General features: G+C 43.3%; 1 protein-coding gene across 8 annotated transcripts in view; it reads right to left on the reverse strand.

Annotated features, from left to right (window-relative positions):
* Window positions 1-25726, reverse strand: part of Rspo2 (R-spondin 2) — a 137972-nt gene extending 112246 nt beyond the window's left edge. The window contains exons 1-2 of one of the 8 annotated variants that reach the window (XM_040730561.1): window positions 24397-25583; window positions 23712-24011 (exon numbers count right to left, since the gene is read on the reverse strand). In XM_040730561.1, coding sequence (XP_040586495.1) covers window positions 23712-23826 — 115 coding nt within the window. In that variant the 5' untranslated portion in view covers window positions 23827-24011; window positions 24397-25583. Of the gene's footprint in view, window positions 1-23711; window positions 24012-24396 lie in introns of all 8 variants that reach the window. The other 7 variants (XM_021228713.2, XM_013115262.3, XM_021228714.2 and 4 more) reach the window with 7 other exon arrangements.
* Between the last annotated feature and the right edge of the window lie 1953 nt (window positions 25727-27679).

Genomic DNA, 27679 nt, shown 5'->3' on the forward strand with positions numbered 1-27679 from the left:
CCTTTATTTAAGACTCAGAAAAAAATGACTAAATGGACACAGTCACATGATGGAGAGACAACGACAGTGACAGAACAGATTATGGCTGTCAAATTGTGTTCAAAGCCACGTGAAAATCAAACGAGCCAGTGAGACTCCCTTGATGGCCAGTGAGCCTAGCCCAATCAGTAGGCTTGGAGGTCAGTCGAAACCCTGGCTCGGATAACACAGAAAGAAATCGGATGCTCGGCATCAACCTCTGGCCTCTGCATGCACAGGTACACTGCCTCATACACACACCGGTACCACACACACACACACACACACACACACACACACACACACACACACACCAGATCTAAAGTGGAAAATGCACTTATGCTATCTAGTCCAGTGAGGAAACATGTATGTGCACAGGGACGCTGAAACATTTAATAACCTACGGGATACCTGGATATGTAATTTTTCCCTACATTCTCTCCTTTACTGTACCATGCATTTTAAGAGCTCCTAAATCTTATTTGTATTCAACCATAGCTTCTTAGTAGCCTGGCGTGTGAGACAGAACCTATACATTGTAGAAATACTTGACCCTTTTACTCACAGCAGTTTTTTATTGCTTGGCAATGCAATGCTAATTTCTAGCATTTAAAAAAGTACTACTTGCCATGCTACATTTGCTTTACATGTAATGTATTGACTCATTAAGTATTTTTCTTAAACCTATGAGGTGCTGTTATTGTCCTAGTTATACAGAGAGTGAAAGTAAAGCACGTGAGGGTCAAATGTCTTGCCCAAGCCACCCCGTCATTAAATATGCCAGGATTCACGTACAGGCAATCTGGCTTCCGGGCTTCGAACAAAGGAACACTTCAAGAGCTCTCCTGGGTGTTGAAGAGCAATTAAACTGTTTTTAAGGTGGTCTGTCATAAAGACCTTTTCAATGTGGGAAAACAGAGCCATGAGATCGTATCCATCTAGCCTCCATACTGGGATGACCCTGTTCCTGTTTCCTCTGCTCAACATTAAGAAAGGAGATGACATGTCTGGCGTTGGTGGCACATGCCTATTAATCCCGGCATTTGGGAGGCAGAGGCAGGCGGATCTCTGAGTTCAAGGTCAGCCTGGTATACAAGCGACCCATCTTTGTAGTCTATTATAGATATCTGATGTTCCTATCCTCACCACTCTCATTCATGTGTTAAAACTTTAACCTCCAAGGAATTAGAATCGGGAGGACAGATGTAGATCATGAAAGGCAGCCAAATTAAATGAGTTAGTCCCTTTATACGACAGGACCGGTGGGCGAACTCATGGACTATTTGTGCCAGGTGAGAATACGATGAGAAATCAGAGGTTTGCAGACTGCAAGAAATCAGGCCAAAACCAAACTACGCTGCCACCCTCCTCAGCCTCTACAATCTTAAATCCGGCTGTTTGGAAGCCACCTAGACCATAACGGTGTTATCGCAGCCTGGGCTGAGACCTTTTCTCCCTGTCAAATAGCAAACGGTATAAATAAGAAATTCAAAAGGATGCTAAATGCCAGTTGTTAAAGAGGGCAGGAAAATGGAAGTCAAGGCTGAAGCCACCAAACAGCATGGAGTAGCTATCCCTAAAGCTCCAAGGGGGAAGAGTCACGCAGCCTGTTAGGAGACCACAAATCCCTTCAGAACTCTAGATCTGTCATTACGCTGACAGTGCTAAAAATACGAATAATAGTTCTCAGATGAGAATTAAGAGACCTGTGGTGACAAGGTCAAGAGTAAAATAGAATCAGTGTAGGAACAATAAGAACAGTTATATGGCATTAATTCTATTCAAGAAGAGACGCTCGCTTGAGAACACAAGGATCCCAGGTTGCAGTCAGTATATTGGTAACTGAGAAGATGAAATCAGAAATAAGGTCTCTAGGATAAGGCAACACGGAATCTAACTGGTCCAGTGCTTAGAAGAACCCTGTGAGCCACAAGAAAACTGGAGGGTGGTGAAGCAAGGTCTGGGGGATTTGTGGTAGAAGAGTAAAGGGATGGGAATGGGTGACCCAGAAGACTCTTCAATAATAGCAGAGGAAATAATAGCCAAGAAAGCACAGACGGGGGGGGCACCTTTTTTTTTTCTTGAGAAATCTAGAGAAATGAGAGGAAGGAATTTCATAGGAGGAAGATCCCAGAAATGATAACATTCTCGTCTGCAACCCAAATTTCACAGTGATGCAAGGATGACACTCATTAAACACTCAAAGTCAGGATGAGGAGCAGAGCCAGTACAGAAACAGAACCAATGTGTTTCTCCCACGGCTTCCTTCCGATGCCCAGAGGCAGACAGGAGCCTGGGGCATGAGAACCTAAGGCCAAAGGCTGGCTGGTCACTGTGGGTACAGGCTGACAGGACAGCCGTGACAAGCAGGCAAAGCGGCAGAATCACAAACTGGGAAATGGCCGGTTTCATCACAGGTCAGTGGGAGGAGCCTGTGGTGTCAACGTCACTGGCCCCGCCTCCAATCCCTTGCCTATCCGCTTCACCATCCACACCAAGTACATCAGGATGCTGCTGAGCACACACGCAATGAACACTGGCAAAGACCATCGCTGAGACACACCAAGCATAAAGAAGCAACAAATCAGAGATGAGCAGTAGCTATTATTGCCAGAGGGGATGAGGTGTTGAATGGGAATGGTCCTAGACAGAGGCTGATGAGTGTGAAAACAGCCTGGAGCAGTAAGTGAGTGAGGAAGACACAGAGATAAGAGCAATTACTTAAGGGCCTTGACAAATGGACCTTTTAAACCTTAGGTGCAATTAAACTCAATTTGCAGGGGGAGGAGGGGGAGGTTTGTTTTGATTAAAATGCTCCCACTATTTACATGTAAGGTTAACGTTTTTTGCCACTTTAAAAAAATCTGCATTCGTCTTGGCAAAAAGCTTCAAGAGATAAAAAAAAAAAAAAAAAAAAAAAGCCTAGGGAGGAATAGCAGCATGCCAAGGGACGCATGCCCATTGCAGGCTCTGCAGCCTTGCCTGGCGAGGGGGACTCTCAGTTGCTTTGTCTGTGGGGCACTGCTGAGCAAGGACTATTTGCTGCGTACTGAGAAACAAAACAAAACTCGTTTCTGAAGTCTCGAGTCTATTTTTAGACCTCCCCTTTGGTAAACTGCTCCAGGAGGACGGTTGTCTCTGCCTAGACTTTTTAACGAATGTATTTGGAGGAGGAAAATTATACATCTTGGAAAAAAACCAAAACATAGTCTTAGCACCTCTGATTGTGAGGCAGGCCAACATTCTCTCATTCCATGTTTAATTTGAAAGAAAATTAAAGAGATACCCGTGACAACTTGGCTGAACTTTTTAACTGCGATAGCCAGACAAGAAGTAATGGAATGTGAATGCTCTACAGCCTGGTGACAGCTATTCCAGTCCGCAAGGGGAAGGAACGATGTCCCCATGCAGCGGGGTACTCAAAGGACCGTGAAATGGAAGACCCCATTTGTGCAAAATATTGTGCTAATGGCCAGGAATTTTACAAGACTTGTGTAGCTTTGGCTACATCTGAATCAACTTTAAAGGGAAAGGGTAAAGAAAAAAAATCACCTCAGTTTTCTACTTAAAAAAAAATAAGTGAAACAAAAGCAACATGTTTCCAAACTTACAAAGAACAACTATTTTAAACCTAATGCCTGGTACCCAGTGGGTACTCAAGGTCTCTGGGCTCTGTCAATACAAGTTCCACGAGAAGCTGACAGTTCCCAGGACGTGTTACACCAAAATTCTATTGTTGGTGCACGGGCAGGCATAAGACGACACTCATCCGACAGTCCAACCAGAAAGCAAAACATTTAGGAAGTGAGATTCTGATTCTAGAAGATCTAACATTGATGTTTTGGTTACAAAGCCTATGTATTAGAAATGGGTTCAAAGTCCAAACAAATATGAGTTCCTTTCTCCTTTGATTATATGACATGATATATCCAAGATCAGCAAGGTATTTTATTCACTCTATAAATATCAAGACTTACAGGCACAACAAATTCAGGGTCTGAGGCAGAATAGCCGGACTCATGTGCCAGTGCAATGCAGGGTCACCTGAATTGTCTTGTTCATTTATTTGAGATCCAGATGACAGACATCCTGTCTGTGTGTATTATCCTAACATACAGTTCTTGAACACTAATTTTTTTCCTCCATTGTCATAAACGAGTTTCAGGGGAGACAAAGGACTTGCTAAATGCTGACTGTTATCCGAAGAGTCAACAGAGTCAAGTTCCAGGATATATATGTTTATAGTTGGAATCAAACTGTGTAATAAAGCTACACACCTACTTTCTCCCCCCCTTGAGTTTGCCATCCCTATACAAGGAAATGAAGAGAACTTGTGTCAGTTCAATATAAGTAACTATGTAACAAAATATGAAATGCCTCTTATCTCCTAGAGGCCAAAAAATAGAAAAGCTATAGTTCAATGTAAAAGTCCCAGCTCTATTCCCAAACAATGCAAATCAAGACAGTTTCTGCCCAAATAAGGCTCCCCACACATGTTTCAGAGTATGGAAACCATTTGTTAATGAGCAGCCATAATTTAGGCTGATGGCTTTATGAAAAGAACAAGCTTATACATTTTCAGAACAGCACTGTAAGAGTTCACAAATGCAAAGATAAAATGTGCTATCATTTATCTTGGATTATAATATCTGGGATCTGATTGCCTTGCGAAACATCCAAATCAAGGACCATTATAGATCTTTTTTCTCTCACCATGTACACTATGGAATGCTTAACGAACACTTCTTTTACACTATTTAGAAGATTAGAAAGGAGAAAATGATCTATTCAATGTCAGACAAACCATTAGGATATGAACAGGCTACAGGCTATGAGGCAAAGTTGAGAAATTAAGAGCTAAGACTCACAGTCAAAACAGTCACTGATCAGTTTTTGAGCCAAACATTTTGGAGGAACAAACTCATACTATCTGGCTAGATTAGTATTTAGATCAAAACTGGGTTCCACGAGCCACAGGCATTGTTGGCAGATCTCTCTTTCAGTAACTGTTCTTGTGTCTGTGAGTCTGACCAAGGCACAGGTCTGGGCTATAATTCAAGTCGCACCCAGTATACTGACACGATCCTGCCAGAATACACATAAAATGTACAAGACTTAAATATTTATTCTATGAAATTCCTCTCACCGCAACTTGTTGAGGACAATCCTCAGCATATTTCTAGAAAAAGAAAAAGAAAACGGAGCTGTTCAAGTTGCATGAAATACTTAGCCTTTACCTAGCCATCGAAGAGAGTCTGAGTCATTTACAGAGATAGTAGTTGATTCCAAGTACCTGGAAGAAAATATAGTTAAGGTTCAAAGACAGCAGAAGGGCGGGGCCAAAGATGAAGACAAAGGCTACCCTGATCGAAAGCATCATGAGACAAGAATGGGCGGTCTGCAGGGCTGAGTGACCACAGTTGTTCCAACAGTTGCCCCACAGAGCGTGACGGTAACTGGTACCATCATCTTCCTGCTCTTCCATCGGACTCCATGAGTCTCATGGGCATTTATCCTGACTTAAAGAAGAGGACTGTTACCAGAGAGAAATGGAACTCAAGACTTTCAATGTTGCTGCAAATATTTAATCGCAACTCCCAGCTGATCTCACAATCCAGGTCAAGTGCACTGAAGGGAATTCTGGGAAATGTGTGCCTTTCTTGTTTTACAGACAAAAGGCATTAACCCCAGACATGCTATTCAAAACACATTACTTCCACCTCACATTATTCAAACACCCCTTCTTATCCAATTTTGATGGGAAAATAAAGAAGAGGCTCGGACAGTACTTGCGCCACTTAGTGACCACAGGGACCAGTCAGGGTTGGGACAAGTTAAAGGGTTAACACAGTAAGATTTTCCTTCATTCTTTAAAGGATTTGCTTTTGTCAGACTCGTAATCGATTTTGCAGAAAATCTGAAACGAAACATACTATGTGCCCATTACCAAGGACCACGTTAAGCACTCTTAAAGCATTATCTGTCTAGTTCCCTGTGATTATACTAAGTCAGCGCCATTAACACCCATTTAACAGATAGGAAAAACTAAGGCCCAGGGAACCAAGCAAATTTCTGGAAATGGGCAGCTTCAACCCATAGCGCTATCCATTCAAGCGCCTTGCCTCTCATGATGTACTTTTGTACAAACTTGTGAAGAGGAAAATCCTAAGGAGCCTTAAGAAAGCAAAGTCTAGGAAAACCGGAGAGGGGAGGGGAGCATCAATGTCTACTCACTCTGCATCACACAAAGGGGACAAGAACCCAAAACTGCAACTAGAAATCAGAGAAAGTGAGAAGGCCACAGAAAAACTACAGAAAAAGATCTCTGCCAGAAAAGTAAATGTGTTAAAAATGAACTACAGTTCATCAGTACTCTGAAATAGTTAGTGTCCTCCAAATCACTTCCTTTAAATATCTGCTTTGGATCTGCTGCATTTTCAAATACGCTTCCCTCAGCCCCAGAAAAACCTTCCAAGGGAAATAAGATGCTTTGGGGTTAAAAGTCTACAGATGCTGCAACATTTGCTTTCATGAGATTGTGGACTTGATGCGATCAAAAATAGTGGGTTATAGCAAAATTTACCTGTAAACGAGATTTTACAAGAGTGAAACGCATCCCGCTGGATGACTTCTTTCCAAAGAAAACTCTACATACCTTAAGTTTACTTACCAAATGCTTAGCAATAGGCAGCGGTTGATGGAACAAATGTGGCAAGATGCTAATCATTTATTAGCTACATGTATGTGGGCATTTATTTTGTTTTCCAACCTATATATATGGTTGTTTCTAGCTCAAAAATAGCTTTAATAATAGTAATAATATTAATAATAAAACTGCACGTGTAATGAAAAACCAAGGCAATTAATTTACAAACAGGAATAACAGTGTCTGGGGAAAACTACTGCCCCCACCAAGTCAAAACTGAACAGGGCTTGAAATTTGGTGGTACCTGGCAACCCGTCTGCATCTCACGGCAAATCCCTCAGTACCGAGCAGTAAGATCAGTAAGATCAGTTAAGATCAGGAGCAACAAGTTATCTAAGTTCATCCAGAGCAAGAGATTCCTAGATCCACTGAAACTGCCTTGAACTTTCAGGTTCCTTCCTGGGAGAGAAATTACAGTAATTGCAGCAGCAATGTCCCTCCTGCGCCAGAAGTGAAGAATCAATGAACACTATGTAAAAATCAATCCCGGTGAGCGTATGCACAAGGGCGCGTACAGAGCTGCCCTCAGTGGTCCCCTTAGCCCCGCCCCCCCATTTCTCCTCCCACCACCAACTCACTTGATGGAGAAAAACAACTGAAAACTTCGACAGGGGAAGGGATGGAAGTTGGTGTGTGTATTACAATGGGATTCCGTTGCTTATCAAACCAGCCAGACAGCATGCCCTTGAAGGTCACCAAGTTGAGAGTAAGAATGGTAAAGGAAACGAGAAGGAAGAGGGTTGTGCCCAAGTTAAGAAAGCAAATTTAGCCCGAGATATGTGTGGCTCCATCGGGAGGAAACGGGATGGCACAAAGACAACTCTTTCTTTCGCCAAAGTTGGTTGCTTCTTACTGTGGGTCCTAAGAGAGGTTAAACGATTTAGAGAAAATATTTAAAACAGTGTCTTTTCCAAACACTTTGTCTTGGGTAGGGTTTCTATGGTGGTGAAGAGACACCAGGGCCATGGCAACTCTTTTACAAAGGAAACAGTTAATTGGGGTGGCTCGCTTACAGTTTCAGAGGTTCAGTCCATTATCAGCGTGGTGGGACATGACAGCGTGCAGGCAGACAGTGCTGGCTACCTCTTGCAGGCAGCAGGAAGTTGAACTGAGACACTGGGAGGCATCCTGAGCATAGGAAACCTCAAAGCCCACCTCCACAGTGACACACTTCCTTGAACAAGGCCACACCCACTCCAACAAAGCCACACCTCTTAATAGCGCCTGCCCCAGGGAAGATGGGGGCCAATTACAGACAAACTGCCACATGCCTCATCAATCAAAATAGAAATGCATGGAGCATAAACAAATGGTTTAAGGACATGGTGGAAGACTTGGTACAAGACTTGGGGGGTCACAAAGGTCTTGCTAAAGCTGTAATGTGAGACGTGATGGGACAGTGTGGGGAGGGGTACTGGGGAGGGAGATGGCTGAGTGGATAGGTCATACGTCACATGAGCGTGAGGGTCAAAGTTCAGATCTCTAGCATCCACATTTAAAAAAAAAAAGGCAGGAGCAGGTATGGTAGCCACATGTAACACCAGCGCGTGGGAGCTGGCTAGGCAGACTTTCCAATATTGGCATTTAGTTAATCACATTTAAGTAATTGTAAATATAGATTCTGTTTTCCTTGAGTTCCCTTTATTAACTAAGACTTAGACAACACCATGTTGAATAAGAGGTCTCCCGCCTCAATAAATAACAAATACAGCATCATGAGTGGCTCCCACAAAATCCTTACTAGGGACAAGCATGGGAATAGAATACATTACTTCATAAGTCAAAATTCAGGCCATGACCCCAACCACACCAAAGGATGCTGAGAAATACTACCTAGTTACAGAACTGAAAATTGAAGGAGGAGGAGAAGGAGGAAGAAGAGGAAGAGGAAGAGGAGGAAGAGGAAGAAGAAGAAGAAGAAGAAGAAGAAGAAGAAGAAGAAGAAGAAGAAGAAGAAGAAGAAGAAGAAGAAGAAGTAATGAATGCACAGTGCTTTCTCTTACAGGAACATACAGAAAATTATAGAATGTTTAAGAAACTGACAGCTGACGTAGCATAATGGAACTGGACAGAGATACGCAAAAGAACGGATAATGATCCATGGGACTAGGTGTTAATATTAAATATGATTTATTTTGGGGAGAAGTCACTTACAGAAGAAACAGATGGCCGCCACAGGTTCCTGCTCTAAGGACCCGCACAGGCTGCTCTTCTGTGACCCGCCCAGAAGCAAGCGAGAGCTCTGGGGTCCAAGACCCCAGATACAGTCCTCTGCTCCATCCTGTCCTCGCCGTTTGGGTGTGGTCAGCGCTACAGGTGTGAGCAGGGCAGATATCTCACTACAGAGATAAGTGAGACTCTCACTCAGGATATAAGGTTCAAAGAGGTCCTCATCACCAGCATGGAAGGGCCCACGCAGACCAGTTTGGGCTTTGTTCTGGCCCTGAGAGCTTACTACAGAAAACAGAAGGAAAGGGTGCTGCTTGTCTCAACACTGCACAAGATACACAGTGCTCTTGACACAGAAACGCCATTTGAGTGTTTGACAAAGCAGGAAGAAATGGCGAAGGCTGAAATATCGAGAGAAAGATAGAATGCAGATAGGGTTCAGGTCTCACTGTCCTCCAGACAGGGCAGACTGGGCAAGGAGTTTGAGATTTATTTGGCACCTAAGGGACATAGTCCATTGAAACACTTAAGTTGGGGAACCAAATACCAGAACTTGCTTTATAGCAATCACTCTGGATACCCAGTAGAGAAGAAAATGCAAGATGAGTTGGAAGGCTACTGGGTAGGAAAGAAGATGGACAAAGAGTGACCTGTGGATGGTAGCAGATTTAGAGGGAAGAAACATGATATACTAGAGAAGGGCATATGCATTACTGAGAAAATAAGGAAAACGATTTAAGCAATGGAATCAACATCTAATCTTATTTGGAGAGAGGGAGAAACAGGAGAGTAAGTCTTACCTTCCTAACTAAATGTGTGTTAATTGGATATGAGGGAGATGCCTTTATTCTCAATGGAAACAGATTTAAACAAGATGGTTATTTTTAAAAAATCAACAACAACAAAACATTATCCCAGGCACAAAGCATTACATCCCTTACTCTCACCTAAGGAAATGCAGACAGGACAATGTTCTAGAAAACCACTGGCAGTAAAATTAAGAGCCTCACACCTCCAGCTTGATGGTAAAGGGCATAGCTGAGCCAAGATGCTTAGACTGAACCTCTAGCTCTGCCACTGCCAACTCTGTGACCTTGGAAATACCATCCACTCACTTGTGGCTTTGGTGTCGCATCTGGGAGAAAACAAGGTCCGTCCAGAGGGTTATGGGTGACTAAATAATAAATAAACCTTAAGATCTATGTTTCAAGAGGCTGAGGAATAATAGGTCGGTGCTGGGGGACTTGTCTAGCATACTGGAGGCTCTTAGTTCAAGCCCCAGCACCACAAGGCAAAACAGAATGCAACAGGAAACTTAATGTTTGGCACACATTAAGTCACCAATAAATACAATCACTATAATGTATTATTGTATCCATTCTGGCAGTGTAATGTAAGGAAAAAAAATGTGGGAAAATCCGTAGACTATTTATTCATGCATAGCAGGATCTTAAGTGAACACTTCGGTGTTTTAAAGTTTTCAGTATTAGAGCTAGAAAGATGGCTCAGTGTTCAAGGCTGCTTCTTACTCCTCCACAGAACCAGCAGGATTCCCAGCACATCAGGACGTGGGATTATTCACACAACCCTGTAACTCCAGCTCCTTGGGATCTGGTGCCCTCTTCTGGCTTCTGAAGGCACCTGCACTCACATCCACATAATTAAGATTAAATCTTAAAATATAGTTTTCAGCATTAGTTGAATTTTAAGTCACACTATTTTGCAATGTCTAATGGAACTGATGACTCAGACACAGATCATCAATAGAAGAAAGCGTTGGATGAAAGGTTAGTGGGAACCCAACAACGAAGGGATCAAGCCGGCACCACAATAACCCATTTGTTGGTCTTAGTATCACAAGACATGTGTGCTGTGCCCTCTGGTGCAGAGCATCATGAATCTCACAGAAACCCTTGTGACATATCCTAGCCAGACAAGTGAACCTGCATCTACTCAAGGCTTCCAGAAAAATCTTTTGGTTGTCCAAAATTTGTGAAGATAAAAGGAAAAAGCGAAATGAATCACATGAAGAAGCAAGAGGATAAATGCCAAAGATTAAACACTTCAATGGAAAACTGATGTTAAAATAATTCAATGGCACATGTACACACACACACACACACACACACGCACACACACACACAATGAGTGGCAAAGAAATAGTAATCTAGAATCCAGAAACCTTGAAGAAGCATGATATGCTTGCTGAGATGTCACAGGCAAATGGATCAACATGAATAGCAATGGCTCTGTTTGCTTTCTGTTGCTGTCGTAAACGTCATGACAAAGAGCATTCTGGGGAAGAAAGTGACCTCTTTTATCTTTACAGTTGCCGTGTCACAATTCACCACTGAGGGACAACCGGGCAGAAACCTTCAGGAAAGAACTGTAGCAGAGACCGCTGAAACACTGTTTATGGGCATGCTGCTTCCGGCTTGCTCAAATGGCATTTTTATATAGCCCAGGCCCACCTGCCTAGGGATGCGCTGCCCAGAGTGAGCTAGGGCCAGCTACATCAATTAGCAATCTCTTGACTCCCACAGATCAATCCAATGGAGATAATTCAACTGCTGGTCCCTCTTCTCTGGTGTTTCAAGTTGATAATCAATATAAATCATCACTATTGACAGGCATTAAAATTATAACAAATTCCTTAAGAGAACCTTTAGGGGCAGTCAACCGCATGAATGAGTGGATAGTGAGTAGTTTTTCCTTAGTGTTACTCATGCATGCCAGCTATACAAAGAGAACTCAGATCATCGATGAAATCTACTATACATAGTTAATAACAGATATCGCCAAGGAATAACTATTTTTGTTAGGTTCCTGAATGACATTACATCCTGGCAAAAACATGTTCATGTTTATAAGAAATACATTCAGAAACATACAGCATAAGACAGTATGATCCTGGTATTTGCTTTATAGCATTTCAACCAACAGGAATGAAAAGACAAAACGTTAAGCACAGAAAATTCTCGATTGTTTAGTTCTCATGATACACATGAGGATGTAAATACGACTCTACCACTCTTCCTTGATGTGCCCTTGGAAAAGTACACAGAAGCTTAAAAAGAACAAGACTTATAGACAACACCACCAACGGATCGACTAATGTAGATGTGGGAAATCTCAACAGACACCAGCCCTAGATGAGGAACCACGAGGCAATTAATGGCTGATGAGAGAGGGAGAATTGGTCTTCTACAGGATCAAGCCTCCTGAATGATTACTGAATCCCAAGTTGTCTGCCTGCTCTAAACAAATACATATACAGGCAACATCAAATAAATTCAGCAGGCATGTATTTATATACATGCACATGCATACATGTAACAAGTATCTCTCTCTCTCTCTCTCTCTCTTCTCTCTCTCTCTCTGTGCCTATCTCTTCTGCTGCTCCTGTTCCCAGAGGTCAGTCTCTCCTCTCTCCTTTTTGAATTATCTTTCCTCCAGTTTAAAAACAATAACCCCCATCAAGCTCTGTCTCATGGCATCTTTGTCTCACATGCCACTTTTTAAAATTACAACACTGACCCAAGCAAAGTTTTTCCACCATGCTGTGTTGGAGAAGGTGGGTACCAACATCACATGGAAGAAAAGCTCCAAGAAGAGTTCTACCCCCTCTACGACTAAGTTAGGTAGGCATCAAGATCCTTAGAAAGGTATAAAATCTCCATTGGTCTAACTTTCAGCCTTTTTCTATCACCTTCTCATACTACAGCCAAGAAGTAACACCCAAGAGCCCCTCAAAGTACCCTATAGTCCTTACCCTTAAGCATATATACACATATAAGGAGAGGGGATTCATATGTAAAAGAGAAGTCACAGGGGGGGGGAATGCCAAAAGTTAGCTTTACTTTTTCACAATTTATTTCTTTGCCTGTAAAACACAAAAAAACCCTCAAAGACCAAGATTGCTTAATTTTGTTACATACTTAGATATGGGAACCTGGGAGCTCTGATTGAAACTCTCCCCAGTTAACAGGGTCCTGAGAAAGAATCCCTCAAACAGGGCAGGGTATTTATTCAAAAACCATCAGTGGAGTGGTCATGGAATAGCTGAAAACAACATAGGTATCTCAAAGGGATCTCTCTTGGGGGATGTATACAGGATATGTCATTTGATCATAGGATGTATACTGCACTATGATTCAATTAATCCTCATAGAGAGAGAATAACAGATTGGACACCCCAATGAGGTAAAGCCAAAAAGCGTGGGCTAACCATGAAGGTTAACACTGACTCGGCACAAATCCTTCTACATTAAAAAGCTAGCTTTGAATACCAGGAGGGTGTGTTGAACACATGTGATGAGAAAAAAAAAATGAAGTAACAGGTCTGTAAACCTCGAGTTAGATTTTATTGTACAAGATGGGGAAGGCACATTTTTTGAAAAAGGTAAATTTTGTATTTTCAAATAAGGTAACTGTTTTAAGCACTAAAATGTGAGGCGTGCGTGTGTAGTGATAGATCCTGCTGTAAAGATTTAAGAGAAACGTGGATTTGGAGTCCTCTGAGCAACTCCAAACTTCATGAAGAGTTTAAACTTTTAAGCATGCACTTTAATGGAAAAAATTAGGTAATATTTTTATAATGTATTTATTCTCTTAAATTTCATTTTACTTCCCAACCACAGTTCTCCCCACCACCCCACCTCCATCCCCCCCCCTACCTCTCCCCCAGCCCACTTATCCTCACAGGTAAGGGCTCCCATGAAGAGTCAACAAAGTCTGGCACAATTACTTGGGGCAGTTGGAACTTAAATATTATTTTTAAGTGGAAATTTTTCTAAGATTGTATAGAAGCTGGTGTCTAACTGCAAACTAAGACAATTTCTCACTTTAATATCCACATCAGAGGCATTGAAACTGTGAGGTCGGTTCAGACTGCCTTTCTGGAGAGAAGATGAGGAAACCAAGGCCAGCAGCGCTTGGGACGAGTTAAAGCCTTGGGTACTCATTGCTTTTGTCCCTCTATCAATGGCATCAAGATAATCACAGCCTCGATAGAGGAAGCAGAGCAGGGCTGCTAAGGAACCGCATAGGTATAAATCCTACAGAAACTTAAGAACAAAGCAGGAAAAGAATGCAAAGTGTGCCCTCTATTGGCCTATACGTTTTCCTTGCTGAGGTGTGGTGGTTCAGAGGCTGTACTTCCTTGGCAACGGGTAAGGGACAAAAGCCATGTGGTACAAAACTCACTTACTATGCCGGTATAGAAGCTAGGGTCTAGCATAAGCACCCCTCTCCAGAATGCGTGCGTGCCAGACCCTAGCTCTACGCATTCCATAGACTGACAGCCTGATGCATCCAGTCATACCATCATATGTCATAATGCTGCTGCATATCATTGGCTGGAAACTGCAACAGATTCACATCACTGTAACTATCTCTCTGTGGACAGAAATGAACAGAATGGTATAATCCTTGTTACTGGGAGGAAATTGGATCATTGGAGGTTTTAACAGATTGCTTTATGCTTAGCATGTTTTACAAGCTCTCTAGATTTATGTAAAATTATCAACTATCTTCTGTTTTTCAATCCAGTTGTGTTAACTGTGATGGTTTTAGTGTTACTCCCTCAGAGAAGAACAGACTCCTTTAAGTCTTACTTTTTCCATACCAGAAGCTGACACAAGACAGTGAGGCAACCAACACACAAACTAACATCTGTGCACGGCTAAAAATTGTGGAAATTGATTATCACTATGGGCGTTTCGTACCCAGGGAATAGAACTCTTTGCATGGGCACTGCTTCTCATCTGTCTACAGACAAATGAAGGGGGTGTTAGGTAGAGGTGTGTTCTCTCAGGAAGGGAATCTGCACTCACTAGGAAGGTGGAATTATTCTCTTTGAGGAAGGAGACTGTGCCAAAGAAAATAACTTAAGTGGCTTCTGGTGTGGCCTTATGGTAGGTGTCCCCCCTAGTGAACGGCTGAAACCCACACATAAAATAAATCCTTTTAAAAAACAAAATTCACATCATTTTGAAGCAGCCATTAGACACCATGTTCATTAAGAAAGGTTCTCCACTGTGCAATTAATCAACCTTCCTTCAACTATGAAAGGGAAGAGTTGAAGCCTGGACCACTTAGACACTTTAGGGAAAGGTCTAGATCTACATTGTCCTCCATGCCCCCACAGGAGCCAAGTTTTCTTTTAATTTCAGGAAGCATACAAAAGCCGTTGCCGCCCTTTTGAATCCCAAATTAACCACTTCTTCTCAAGGGAAATGTGCTGAGCAAGCAAATCTCTCTTTGATAAGTATTCCTTTTATCAAAATATCATAAACATGGAATGGCTTCAGGCAAATTATAATTGTTTTCCTCAAATGACAAGTTAAGAAAAGCTATCTCTAATTAGTTCTGCTATATTTTGGAGTTAAAAAGTATAAATATTCTGATAGGTTTCTCTACTCTTTTTTGATTATTCTGATTACAATGCATGCATACCTATAAATTACATACCACCACAAATGCATGCATATAGACAAATGCAAGCATAAATATAAACATATACTCATAATCACAGGTTCTGACTCTTGGAGTATTAGAAATATGAAGTTGCTATAATTACTGGAATGGTGAAAACATATCAATTATGCAAATTTTTACTACAACATAGTTATGGTCCCTTAGTTACTCTACCCTTAATTTCCATTTATTTAATATCAACTCTTTATTAGCATAATTATGAATTGTGGTACATGTTTAGACTAGTAAATGTCCGCGGTCTAAAAACCTTTTGGATCAAAATTTTAAAATGTCTTCTAATTTTTTTAGTAAATATTTACATAAAGATATATCCTACCAGGTGTGAGAAATGCCAATTAATTCAGAAGTGTTAGAGTTTAGTTCTACTCATCTTCTTCTTGACTACTAGCTTTAAAATTCATATATCATCTTACTAAGCGGCTCATCTTCCTTATCAGGCACGCCCCACCTCCACAACACAATGAAATGCCAGGATTCTGAAAGGAATTACCTCATCAAACTCTACCTAGCCTCTTCACATGTATGGAAGAACTTGACTTCATACACGAATGAACATACCCGTGTCTCTCAGAACCATGATTTCATGAAAGTATTATGTCAAAGCTCAAGTATAAAAATAAAGGTATTTGGTACAAATGTATTTTAAACAATATATCTTTCATTTAATTTCTCCTTGATGATTTACTCATTCATATGAATAAATTATCCAGGGTATACAAGTCCATTTTGCCCCTTTTTCTAAGAGAAGTGGTTTTAGAAATGCAGGCATGCCTGTCCCAGAGATTTCCCTACCCTGCCCCCTAGTTAAAAGCCACTTAGGAAAGCCTATCACTGAAATGATAGGCAGGCACTGGCATAATGTGCATCTCGGAACCTTACAATGCATGATGGCTGGGATGCTTAGACATCCACAGCATATGACGGTACTACAACCAGCAGTTAAGCATTCAGGCTTCACCTATACGCAAAACACTATGTTAAAATGTTAAGTCGCCAAAATTTCCTAGGAGCAGACAATGAAATCTATTTGGTATCTATTTGTTTAATGACAATTTGTACAGTGAAGACTCTGATGGGGACAGCAAGGATTGTTAAGGTGGCAATACCATAACGCTGATCTAAAGCTCAAAGTAGGATGGCTCCCACAGCAAAATAACCAGAATAAGGAAGCAAATAAGAACCAATTAGGGTTAGCATGAAAAGCTAAGAAATTATACAGGGATAATGCTATTGGGCCTCAGGAAAGGCAAACAAGTGCTTTCACGATGGCTTCCCAGAGGCAATGACATCTTAACTGGGTAACCTAACACACCCAACAAGGTAAGTGAAGTGACTCGATGCAGTTAACCTATGTGGTGTTTTGGGAGGAGGCTGGGAACAGGCTTCAATCAGAAGGGGAGAACACTGACTACCATGTAAGAGAGATTGACGTTGACTCTACGGGTAAGATAGAGGCTGGACAGTTTGGGGTTTATGAGCAAAGAATCTGAGTAGATCTGTGGCTGAGGATGATGTACTTTTGACATCATTCTAAAGGATGGAGTACAGAAGACAGAGATGCTGTTAAATAAGGAAACCATGAAGACCAAGAGAGGAAATACGTTTGGAAATAGAAAAGATGTACTTAACTAAACATAAATATATCTAAGGCATACTCTACAACAGCAGTTCTCATCCTATGGGTGGCAACCCTTTCGGGGGTTGAATGACCCTTTCACAGGGGTCTCCTAAGACCATCAGAAATCACATATATTAACATCACTATTCATAAGAGTAGCAAAATTACAGCTTGAAGAACTGTGTTAAAGGATCACAGCACTGAGAAGGTTGAGGGCGACTGCTCTACAATAAAGGGTAGCTTCAACTATAGTGAAAATTTTGGAAGGTAACAGAAATGCCAAAGCAAGAACAAGGATCAGAGTCTTAACGCACAGAAACCCCATGAGTGGAAACCAGGAACATAAGCAAAGGGCACATATCCAGGGGAGAGTCATGAGGAGGAAATAAGTTGTCAAGTTCAAGTTTACATAAAGCATCTAACCGAGTATTATTCCTAGTTGTTGGGAAGTCAGACTCTGATGTAATCCGAAGCTTAAGTTGAAAACTTGAGAACTAAAGTCAAAGACTGCTTTTGGAAGTCAAGAGTTGAAGTTACAGGGATAGGAGGGAAATAAGGAGAATAAAAGTGAGTAATACTAGGTTCCATCAATTCTGAATAAGAACTAACAAACAGGAATGGAGAGAAAAACCAAAGCCAAAAACCTACATTGCGGTATCACTAGGTAAAAGGAGAAAACCCTCATCAGGGAAAAAGACAACAGGGTATCTCCTGAGAGATGAGTAATGGAGGATCAAAATGATGTCACCAGGAAAGGACAGAACATGACTGGCTATCAAGGGAACTTTTTCCAAGCTTCTGAGATGGCTCAGTAGCTAAGAGTACTCACTGCTCTTCCGGAGGACCAGGGTCCAATTGCCAACACCCACACGGTGGCTCACAACTGTATGTAACTCAGTCTTGGGATACCCGCATTGCTGGTCACCAGGTACTAGGCACCAGTTGCATACGTAGCACACAAACATACATGTAGGCAAAACACCCGTACACACACACACACACACACACACACACACACGCTTTACTGTTAACCTGAAGCTACTGTTAAAGCAAAGTCCAACAGCCTTGACTAGAAAATTCTCTCAGGCGAAGGGTGGGAGGGAAGCCAGACTGTGACCACCTGCCAAGTGAATGGAGCCTACAAGATTACCAAGCCGCGCCGGGCGGTGGTGGTGCACGCCTTTAATCCTAGCACTTGGGAGGCAGAGGCAGATGGATCTCTGTGAGTTCGAGGCCGGGCTGGACCGATAGCCTCCGAAACAATACAGAGAAACCCTGTCTCATAAAAACCAAAAAAAAAAAAAAAAAAGATTACGGAGCCGCTCAAGGAAGGGGAGGCAGGTGAGGGAGGGACAACTGGACGGTGAGGTGACAAGGGAGGTCAGGGAACCAGGCAAGGCAAGGGAATACATGTGACACAGGGCGGAGGGGCCACTGTCTGAGAAGCCTGTGGCTAGCAAGGCAGGAAGGGACAGAAAAAGCCAGTTGGAGGGGCGCAAGATGAACACAGTGTGACGACACATCTGAGTGGGAAGGCTATAGCAGAGCCCGTTGTTGTGTGTGCATTCGCTATAAAAAAAATAATAATTTATAACAAAACCTTGGGTTAGCAGCACTACGGCATACCTAAAGAGCCCAACGGAAGGGTCCCAAAAGAGAGAACAGAGGTGAGGTGGGCCTTGGGAGAGAAATAACACCCTCAATTCATCACCCTACCATGATCCTGGTCTTTGCATCCTAAAAGATCAGCAAAAGCAAATGAAATGAAAGACAAGAGAAAAAAAACGGTTAAAATAAACCATGCTACTTATGAACAGCGAAATCTCCATTACCAAACCTTTTCTACTGTGCTCTCTTCACACATACAGAAAACATGCACACATACACACCTTCGTTATGATACACATATACATATTATTTGCCTATGCACTTCAGGATCACAATCAGCATCTTGGACGTTTGCTCCAGCTGAGAATACGATACTGTCTTCCTCTAGTGATTAACCCTTAACTTGCTACTGGTAATGAGAGGGTGGGGTAATGACCCTCATGACATCTTGAGAAGCACACAAAGTTTAAACTTCATTATCATCCCAAAGCTAGCCACTTCTTTTCAGTGGAGTGTTGACCAAGCATTATAGGGAAGGTTTTTGTCATCGATTTCCTGGACTCGGATGATAAGAGTGACTGTATCCAGAAAGACTGGTGGGGGGGAGGGGAGCATAAGGCAGTCAGTTGAAATAAAAGAAATGAAAGCATAAGTAGCCTGAGTAATCTACGAGCTGGCCAGTCCCTGAATAAATCAAGAGGTAGTTTTTGCATTAAGGAATTAAAAGTGTCATTTCCAACTTATGATCGCTGCAAATATTGGATTCTACTCAGGTTTGGTTTTAAGAGCACATAAAGTAAGCCAGAATTAAATGGAAGGCTAAGAGAACATCACCTCTTCTGAACTGCGTCCAAATGTCAGTGGCAAATAAGATGTTGGTGTTTGTGCAGAAATCGTTTGACCTCCCTGTGCTGGTTAAAACTCTAGCCAGAAAAACTGATGCTATAATGCTGGGAGCAAGAGCCGCCAATGGGAAGACAGATGAGTGAAGAAAAGAGAGGGCATGTTTATGTTGAAAGCTAAACATCACATCAACTTTTCTGTACTACTTTGGAACTCCGAAAAGTCAGCATGCATACGAAATGTATTTTGAAGCTTTTAAGTGTAGGTTAATATGTTCCATGTGCTAGTTTGTGTTTTGAAAGGATACTGGAAGAAGTAAGCCATTATTAAAAAGTACTTATGAAAAACAAATACCTCCAAATCTCTTCATTAAATTATAAATGACAAACAAATTAATTTGGCTTTAGACAGTCAAAGGGAAATTGTTTATCTTTTTCCCCAACCTTCCGCTGCCAGAAACACACCACACTGTTTGTGATACGCACTTCATCTTTGTAGAAGAAGCCAAATGCAATTTTGTGAACACAAGATGCTATGGAGGGAGGAACTGGAAGCTGCTGAGAGAAAAGGCTACAAGCAACAGCACTTGGAGTGCCAACACAAGCCACAGGTCCCTAAGCCTGGCTGCTTTCAAGAGCTCTGAGAAGTCTCTTCTCCATGTACATCCCCGACTTTGCTATAACCACTCGGATCCGCAGAGTGGAAGAGGTAGGAGACTGTCACCACATTCCAGGCTCAAGAAATTCTGAGAGGCCACAGTAGAGTTCTGTTTTGCACTTTCAGTAATCCAGCTGAAAAGGTGGCTTACCCTCAACCCCATAAAGTACATAAATAAAACTAAAGAACCCCATTTGAGGATACAGATAAATCATAAGAACCCGAGGCATATTCAGACAGCAATGGTGAACAGCAGCTAGTAGGGCCTCCATACTGAATGAAGAGGCATGGAGGGGCTGACAAGTGTGGCCACTTTCCATGCAAACAAAACATGAGTTGCCAATCAGTCTTCCAAAATATTGGCATGTATCCCTTCTACAAACATATGCATTCTCAGCATTGTGTTTGTGCCTAACTAACAGAATTATTTCATTTAGACCCTATTAGTGACCATCAAATGTGCTTTTATGAAATAAAGCGAGGAAAGTCTAGAGGCAATCTATGATGGTCTTCACGGGACAAAGTTCTGTCCCCAAGTTGACATGGTCACTATTTTATTTTCTCAGTCCTCTGGCTATCTTTGAAATGAAACATAGGGCTAAATGATACATTTGTTCTCTGCTTCAGACTGGATGCAATTGATTTTAACCGACTAAATGATCTGATCTCTGCCAAGGATTTTATTTCATTAAGAAAATGATATTAAGGAGCATCTGAGATCATGGAGCAGACTAAACATAATGCCAGAGGAGTTCTGAGAATGTGCCACAGTGAAGGTTTGATTATTTGCAGATGGACTACGGAAAAGAAAAAAAAAGGCAGAAAAATCAGGTCTCAGGGGCAAGCCTAACCAATCCTGGTGCCATTGCAGCCTGCATCACAGCACAAAGCCAAGGAAACAACTCATCTGTTATGCTACAATGCCTTTTTTAAAGTAGTAATCACTTTTTTTTCCCTAGAAGGTAATATTTAACTGCCACTATGCAAAACAAAGGGGCAAAGGGAAATGTTGGTACCACAATAGGCTCTAACATGTCAACTGTCACTCCAGACACGATTTGGCTGGTAGTCAGGCATTCACAAAAAAAAATTAAATCAATCTCCTTTGGAAAAAGGCAATTGTTTGATACCCACAACAATTGGTGTAGGATCAATCAGTGGACATGAGATCAATTAAAACCAGCTTAAGTTTGTGAAGAGGGACAATTCACACAACTTGAGTCAGATCTCTCTTCATTTCAGTGTTCTCACAATACAGTCCTTAAGCTTCCTTGCAGGGCAGAAAGGCTACTATGACCCTGCACTGTCTAGCCAGCCTTCAAGTAGTTCCACTTTTAATTAAAAACACAGTGCGCCCTTTGTTGGCACAGATAGTATGGTCACTTTAAAAAACTGTAGTTATTCTAGGCATAAACTTGGGATTCAGAAAAAGACATCTGTTGAGGGAGAGAAGAAAGCCAGAAACGCACTTTGATAGGCATTTTTAAAACAGTCGTACCGATCGACATGTACTTGAAAAGCCTTCAAACTTTGTGAAATGACAAGGTTGATTTGGCACCAGTTACCCGCTGCATGCTTTCTAACCGGGTTTTTTTTAATGTTAGAGAGCTTGGGACTGTAGATGGCAATTGCTACAAGTGATTTTGCTAAAGCAAGCTCTGAAACAAAATAGATTCTGACTCGGATACCCCAGAAGCAGAGCACAGGCAGAGAGAGAGCCTCAGAGATAGCCCCTAGAGGAGAAATAAATGCATGCAGTATCACTTTTGGCCGCAGGAGTGCTGCAATTCCCTTCAGCTCAGCATTTAAGTTCTCAGACAATGTGCTTAATTCTTCACCACTCAGCCACAGGGGCAGCCGCGTGAATCAGAAATCCAGTCACTGAATTAGTAAGCTACATAATAATCAAGAATGTGCCGAGGAGCTTCAGGCACTTCTGTATGTTGCAAATGTTGTGCACTTCGATGTCTTCAATGCAACTGATTGCAATTCCAGTTTTCAAAAGTGTGTGTATGGGGGGTAGCTTCTCCAAACTCTTTGGAACAGAGTATAATAAAAATTTGCCAGCTCCACCAAAGAATGCCTAGAAATATAATAACAGCATGGAGAAAGGAAGCCATCGGAAGAGGTCAGGTGGAGAGCCACTTTTCAAAAACAGGTATCACAGCATGAAACTCTTACAGCCTTTGGGGAGGGGCTTCTCCCTTACATTTTTTATATGCAGTAATCTCTGAAAATAAGAACTTTTTCTTATTTTCCAAATGTCAGAAATGAGGTAGATAAATTAAAGGCATGGGGTTGGTCATGTGTGTCCCTTTTTAATAAGCCAGATATACATATCAACAACTAAAATCTGGTTCTTCAATAGTCACACATCATCAGTGACCCCAAGATTTGCTCTGGAACAGGCCAAGCTCTTCAGTTCACGAGGACAGCTTAATGCCCCCCAAAATGTCATTAATAACAACAACAATAGTGACAATAATATAAATGCCTTCAAAACTAGCTGCAGGGCCAGAGTTCTTATCCTACCAGAAATTGAGACGTTTATAACCCGCAAAAACAAAAATCAAGGTCTACAAACGTCATGAGAGATTCTAACTGCATAAAAGACCAAACTGACTCTCCTCGGCTACTAACAAGAAGCTGCTGCGTGAGGAGAACACTACGCTGGTACTTCATCGCTATGCCTGTGTGGTTTATGTTTAAGTCCCTCCAGAGGACTACGTTGTATCTGACTGCACATGTTCCAAAATGCATTTGGCTCAGCCACCGCCCCCAGAAGGACTGGAAGACAGGAATACAGAAATATGAGCACACTACAGTCGAATTCTCTGCAATCTTTTCTGGAGGCTTCCATCTGCCTCCACAGCTCACACACGTGAAGGAGAAGCAAGCATGTAAAAAGCCAAGTGAATTTCACACTGAGGACAAAAACCCTTCTCCGAAGTCGCCACTTTGAGAAAGCAAACAAACCAGGCAGCGTTGGTCTATTTCTAAAAACATTCGCGCTGCAGGGGAGAACTCCGGAGAAAGCAGGCGCAGGAGTTGCTACTTAATTCATTAAGTTCCCATCTCCTCTCGGGTTCCAGAAAGGGAGAACAATGTTGCTCTTTCCTTGGCAACTCAGGTTCTACGGAACAACTTGACGTTCCTCCCCAAAACCGCCCCCACCCCCATACACACACCCCGTGCCAGACCATTTCTAAAGCTATCTGGGGCAGGATATAGGGCGCACGTGGGTTGGGAAATTAAACACACTTGGACTTCGAGGAAGATGGTTAAGAAGACAAAAGGAGAAAACTAGAAAAAAATGGATGCCACGTAAGAAATATGATCTAAGGAAGAGTTCAAGAGAGACGGCATGGATGAGTCCCGGAGCGCTTGCGGGAGAGAAGCCCAGCTCACCCGACTCTGCCGTGCCTACCAGGGGCGGGAGAAAGCCTTCTGCCAAGCACTGAGACCCCTGAGAGTGGGCGGTTGTAGCCCACGCGAGAACTGGGGTTCATAGCACAGCCCTGTCCCCCAAGTCCCCAAAGTCTAGATATGAACGAGCACTCCCAACATCCCCACCCACTCAGGAACCCCACGCACCTTGGGCCGAGAGCGACCCACCTCGCTTATTGCGCCTCCATCGGTTGCCTTGGCACTGGCTGTAATCCATACAGTTCAGAATGATGAGGGCAAAAGAGAAGAGGCAAAAACGCATCTGGACGGTCGGGCTGGGGAGAGACGCCTCTCAAAGTCGAGGAAACGCGGGGCTCCTACGAGGAGACAGTGTGGGTCGCGCTCCTGGGGAGGACTCCCAGATCGATGCCACTGGCCCTGGAGTTGCAATGGTCAGTTTGGCTCGCCGCCGCCGAGCATCCCTCCCTCCGCGTTGAACCTGGGAGACTGGGGGAAAAGAGAAGCAGGGTAGACAGGGCACCAAGAGAACCCAGAGGAGGTACCTGTACCTTCGCGCCTCTCGGTTTAAAGAAAGGGGGGAGGGAGGACGCGAACTCACTGGCACGAGCCACGGAGCAGTTTAACTAACGCAGATGGCACAGCTGCGTGCAACTAGGAGAGGAAGGTGATTACAATCAGTGAATTAGCAACCTCCGCGGCTCAGTGGCTTCTGACCCTGGGGAAAGGGCGTTGTGCGGGCTCTGCGGAAGAAAGGGCTCTCTCTTCCGAGCGCCCGAGCGAGCGCAGGGCTTTAAAGGGGCGCTCTGGTGCCCCTCGCACCCCGGGTTGGGCTCTCCCCGCGCCGCCGCTGCACCAGGTGTGGATCGCCTACCGTGCGCGCGTGTCTCGGGCTGCACGGCGGCGTGCCTAGGCGCGGCGCTCCATCCCAGGCTCGGGAAGCGAGCCGGGCTGTTTGGTCAGCACGTGGGCTCGGGAAGAAAAAAAAAGTTTGCCAACACCCGCCGGGAGCTCTTGGCAGCCCTGGGATCCCGCCGGCTGCAGAAAGGTCCGCGGACCCCGAGGGTCCACGGGGCTGGCGGCGCCTGGCAGGAGCGCGCAGCTGGGCGAGCGCGACCGCAAGCGCTGGGATGCTGGGTCTCCGCCTGCCCGCGAGAGCGATTCCAGGGCGAGGGGCGTCCGCTGCTCTCCTCCTCTCGGTGTCCGGGTCCAGACGCTGCTCCCCGGGCTCTTTCCACCACCACTTCCCAGCTGAGGTTTCTCCCTGCCCGCGCTGGGGGAGACGGGACACTGCCCAGAGGCTGAAGGGATGTGGCCAGCGCACTTTCCGATGGAGAGATGCAGACAAGCTAAGGCTCGGGATGCTTCTATAAGTAGGTGGTGCTGTGCTCCAAGGCATCTAAAGCCAGGCTGCCTCAGAGTTCCTGGGTCCTAAAGCCAGAAACGCTCGCTCGGGTTTCCCTGAGGTCCTAAAGAGCACTGACAGCCTGCAGAGAAGCTTCGCGTAGGAAGAAATGCTCACCAGGCTTTCACAGAAGGATTGGCGAAACTGGACAGTACCTAGAGTGAGGGACAGGACCTGACCTTGCTGTTCATGACCAAGGCGTCCTCTCCGAAGCTCTGGGATCACCTCACCAGTACCCTTTCTCCGGAGAATCTGAGAAACTGAAGATGACTTCTCCCTGAGCTCCAGGCTGAGTCTGCTGCACATGATAAACAGAGTTTAAACTCCAGTCACTTTTTTTTTTAAAGAAGGCGCACCTCTGCCCTTTTGAAACTTTAAATCTCCGCCCTGCTCTGCAGTCAGACTTCCCCAGATCTGAGAGCAAGACTGAAATTAAAACCCACACACTCAGTGTAAGGGGTGAGGTCAGCGTTTCTCCTATCCTTCACCTTTCCCGCAACTCTTTTCTCTTGACTCTGTTTCCCCCCCCAAGAAATCTCACAAAGATGCGTGATGCTTTGCCATACTCAGAAAGACAAGTTTGTTTCCACTGACTTATGTTTCATTCTTAACCCTCGCCCGTCCTCTGTCTTCCAAGGTCTGAATTAAACTTTTAGATGCCCTGGATTTGAAAAATTACTTAGTACAGTATCCAGTGACTACAGTAGGTACCACCTGTTTCATCTAGTGAACTCCTCGGTCCTATATTCACTACTATTGGAAATAATGTATTTCCTTTTTGAGCAAAAGGTAGGTATTTATAATGCTAAATGCGGCAAGACGGGTGTCTCTTTAGACGTGTCCCCAGGCATATTATTGTGGCAGCTTTTTTAGTGGCTGTTGATTGGTTTTATTTTTGACTGGATTGTAGCCCAGGCCAACCTGGAACTCATCCTGGTAAAGCTGGCCTTGAACTCTAAATCCTTCTGCCTCCACCACCTAAGAGCTAGCATTACACACACATGCTACTAGCCCAAGCTCTAAAATAACTTTTTTATATCATTTCAATTCCCTTTTCTACACCTTTGGTTTCCTCACCTGCTCAGAAGAAGCATATGGAAATAACAGGGGTGTTATTAGCCACGCTTATTAAATGTTCCACTGTTGCCTATACACAGCAAGTTTACTGGCATCCCTGTTGCACGATGACATTCCTGTTCTCAGAATCCCGGTGCCTGAGAACACCTAAGTAAACCTGGTTTGAAAGTGATTGGTGCCATTTCACTGATGAGAAAATTGAGCCGGGATGCTTGCTCACAGAGTACAGACTTCTGACCAGACACATACTGAAAGAGGAGGTTACTTTGACCCAGCTTATTTCGTTTATTTAAAAGGTAATATTTATTTACTTTAGTTGTATGAGTGTTATGCCTGCGCGTAAGCAGGAAGACTGCCTGTGTTCCCCGTGGTGCCTTCCCAGGCCACAAGAGGGCGTCGCATCCCCAGAGACTGGAGGGAGACAGTTGTCGGCTGAAGTGTGGATGCTGGGAATGAAACCCCTGGCCCTCTGGAGGAGCACAATGGTGCTCTTAACTGTTAAGCCATCTCTCTATCCCTCTCCTTCACGCTTTGTCACAAAACTTGAAGATGCGTGGAAACAAGTCAGCATTCCTAGTTCCCTCTCCAGCGTGACAAACTCCACTCTCTCCCCCAACACACTCACATGAGCACACCGAAGCTGCTGTACTTATGAGGGTGAAATTCAAGGGAGGAAAAAAAATACTTTCCTCAATAAGCTCCCTGGATTCCAGGATAGCCCTGAAACGCATTTAAGGTTAATGAGCTTCTCAGTGTCCGTTGAAATGGACACAAACCCAGGTTCATCCAACACTGTTCTTCTGTTACATCAGGCAATTATCAGGGTCTCAGTTTCTTTGACAATATTTTCAGGAAAATAGATTAAGTTCTCTTTCATCTCTTCTAGTCTAAATTCCATTTTTGAGGAATTAGCTATGGGATCTAAAGAGTCTGAGAGCCAAATCTTCAGTGAATGGATTCTCCATAGGAAAGAGTTGTTATCATCCTGGATTAAATTTGCGAATTACTTTCAAGCTTACCCCTCCAATATTTCAGAATTTTACTCCTCAGTTTTGGCCCAGTTTACAACAGAAATATTATTTACCATGACAAATCTCAGGGTTCAATGCATGGGAATGGAACTTACCATGTCACGTTCTCAGCCTACGCTCAAATGTGTTTAATAATACAAAAATAGGCTCTGGAAGAGAAGAAGGTGACCATGTTCCTTTTGATGATGTCCTGGTCTCTTTCTTCTTTGTAAAGAATAGATAAGGACAGAACCTTAAAGTCTGTCACACATGTGATGTCCAAAGTCTCACGCTTCATTTCTGATGTAGACTGATCTATATAAAAAGCTTTTCCTTGGCCCTCACTGAGTACTGGTTTTGAGAACCTAAGATCGCTCTCACTTAAAAGAAAAATGCAGCCTCAGTGGATCTGAAACTGTTCTGGACTTTATTTCTGCGTCTTTGCTTCCTTTTATCCCTGGATTAGGATCTGCTGTTGAGCTCAGTCACTCCATTCTGGAGACTCAATGGACATTTTTCCTCTAACTAGGTTTATACAGAGGCTTCATTAAGGAGCTTTGTAAATAAGTGTGTGCCCCGAGTTTGTTTACAGAATGCACACTGATCAGGCCTGCTCCATGCCACTCACTCGTGACAGAAAGGCCCTTGGAAGCTGCTCAGTCTTG

This window comes from Mesocricetus auratus, unplaced genomic scaffold, assembly GCF_017639785.1.
Source record: "Mesocricetus auratus isolate SY011 unplaced genomic scaffold, BCM_Maur_2.0 Super-Scaffold_100023, whole genome shotgun sequence".
Taxonomy (NCBI): Eukaryota; Metazoa; Chordata; class Mammalia; order Rodentia; family Cricetidae; genus Mesocricetus; species Mesocricetus auratus.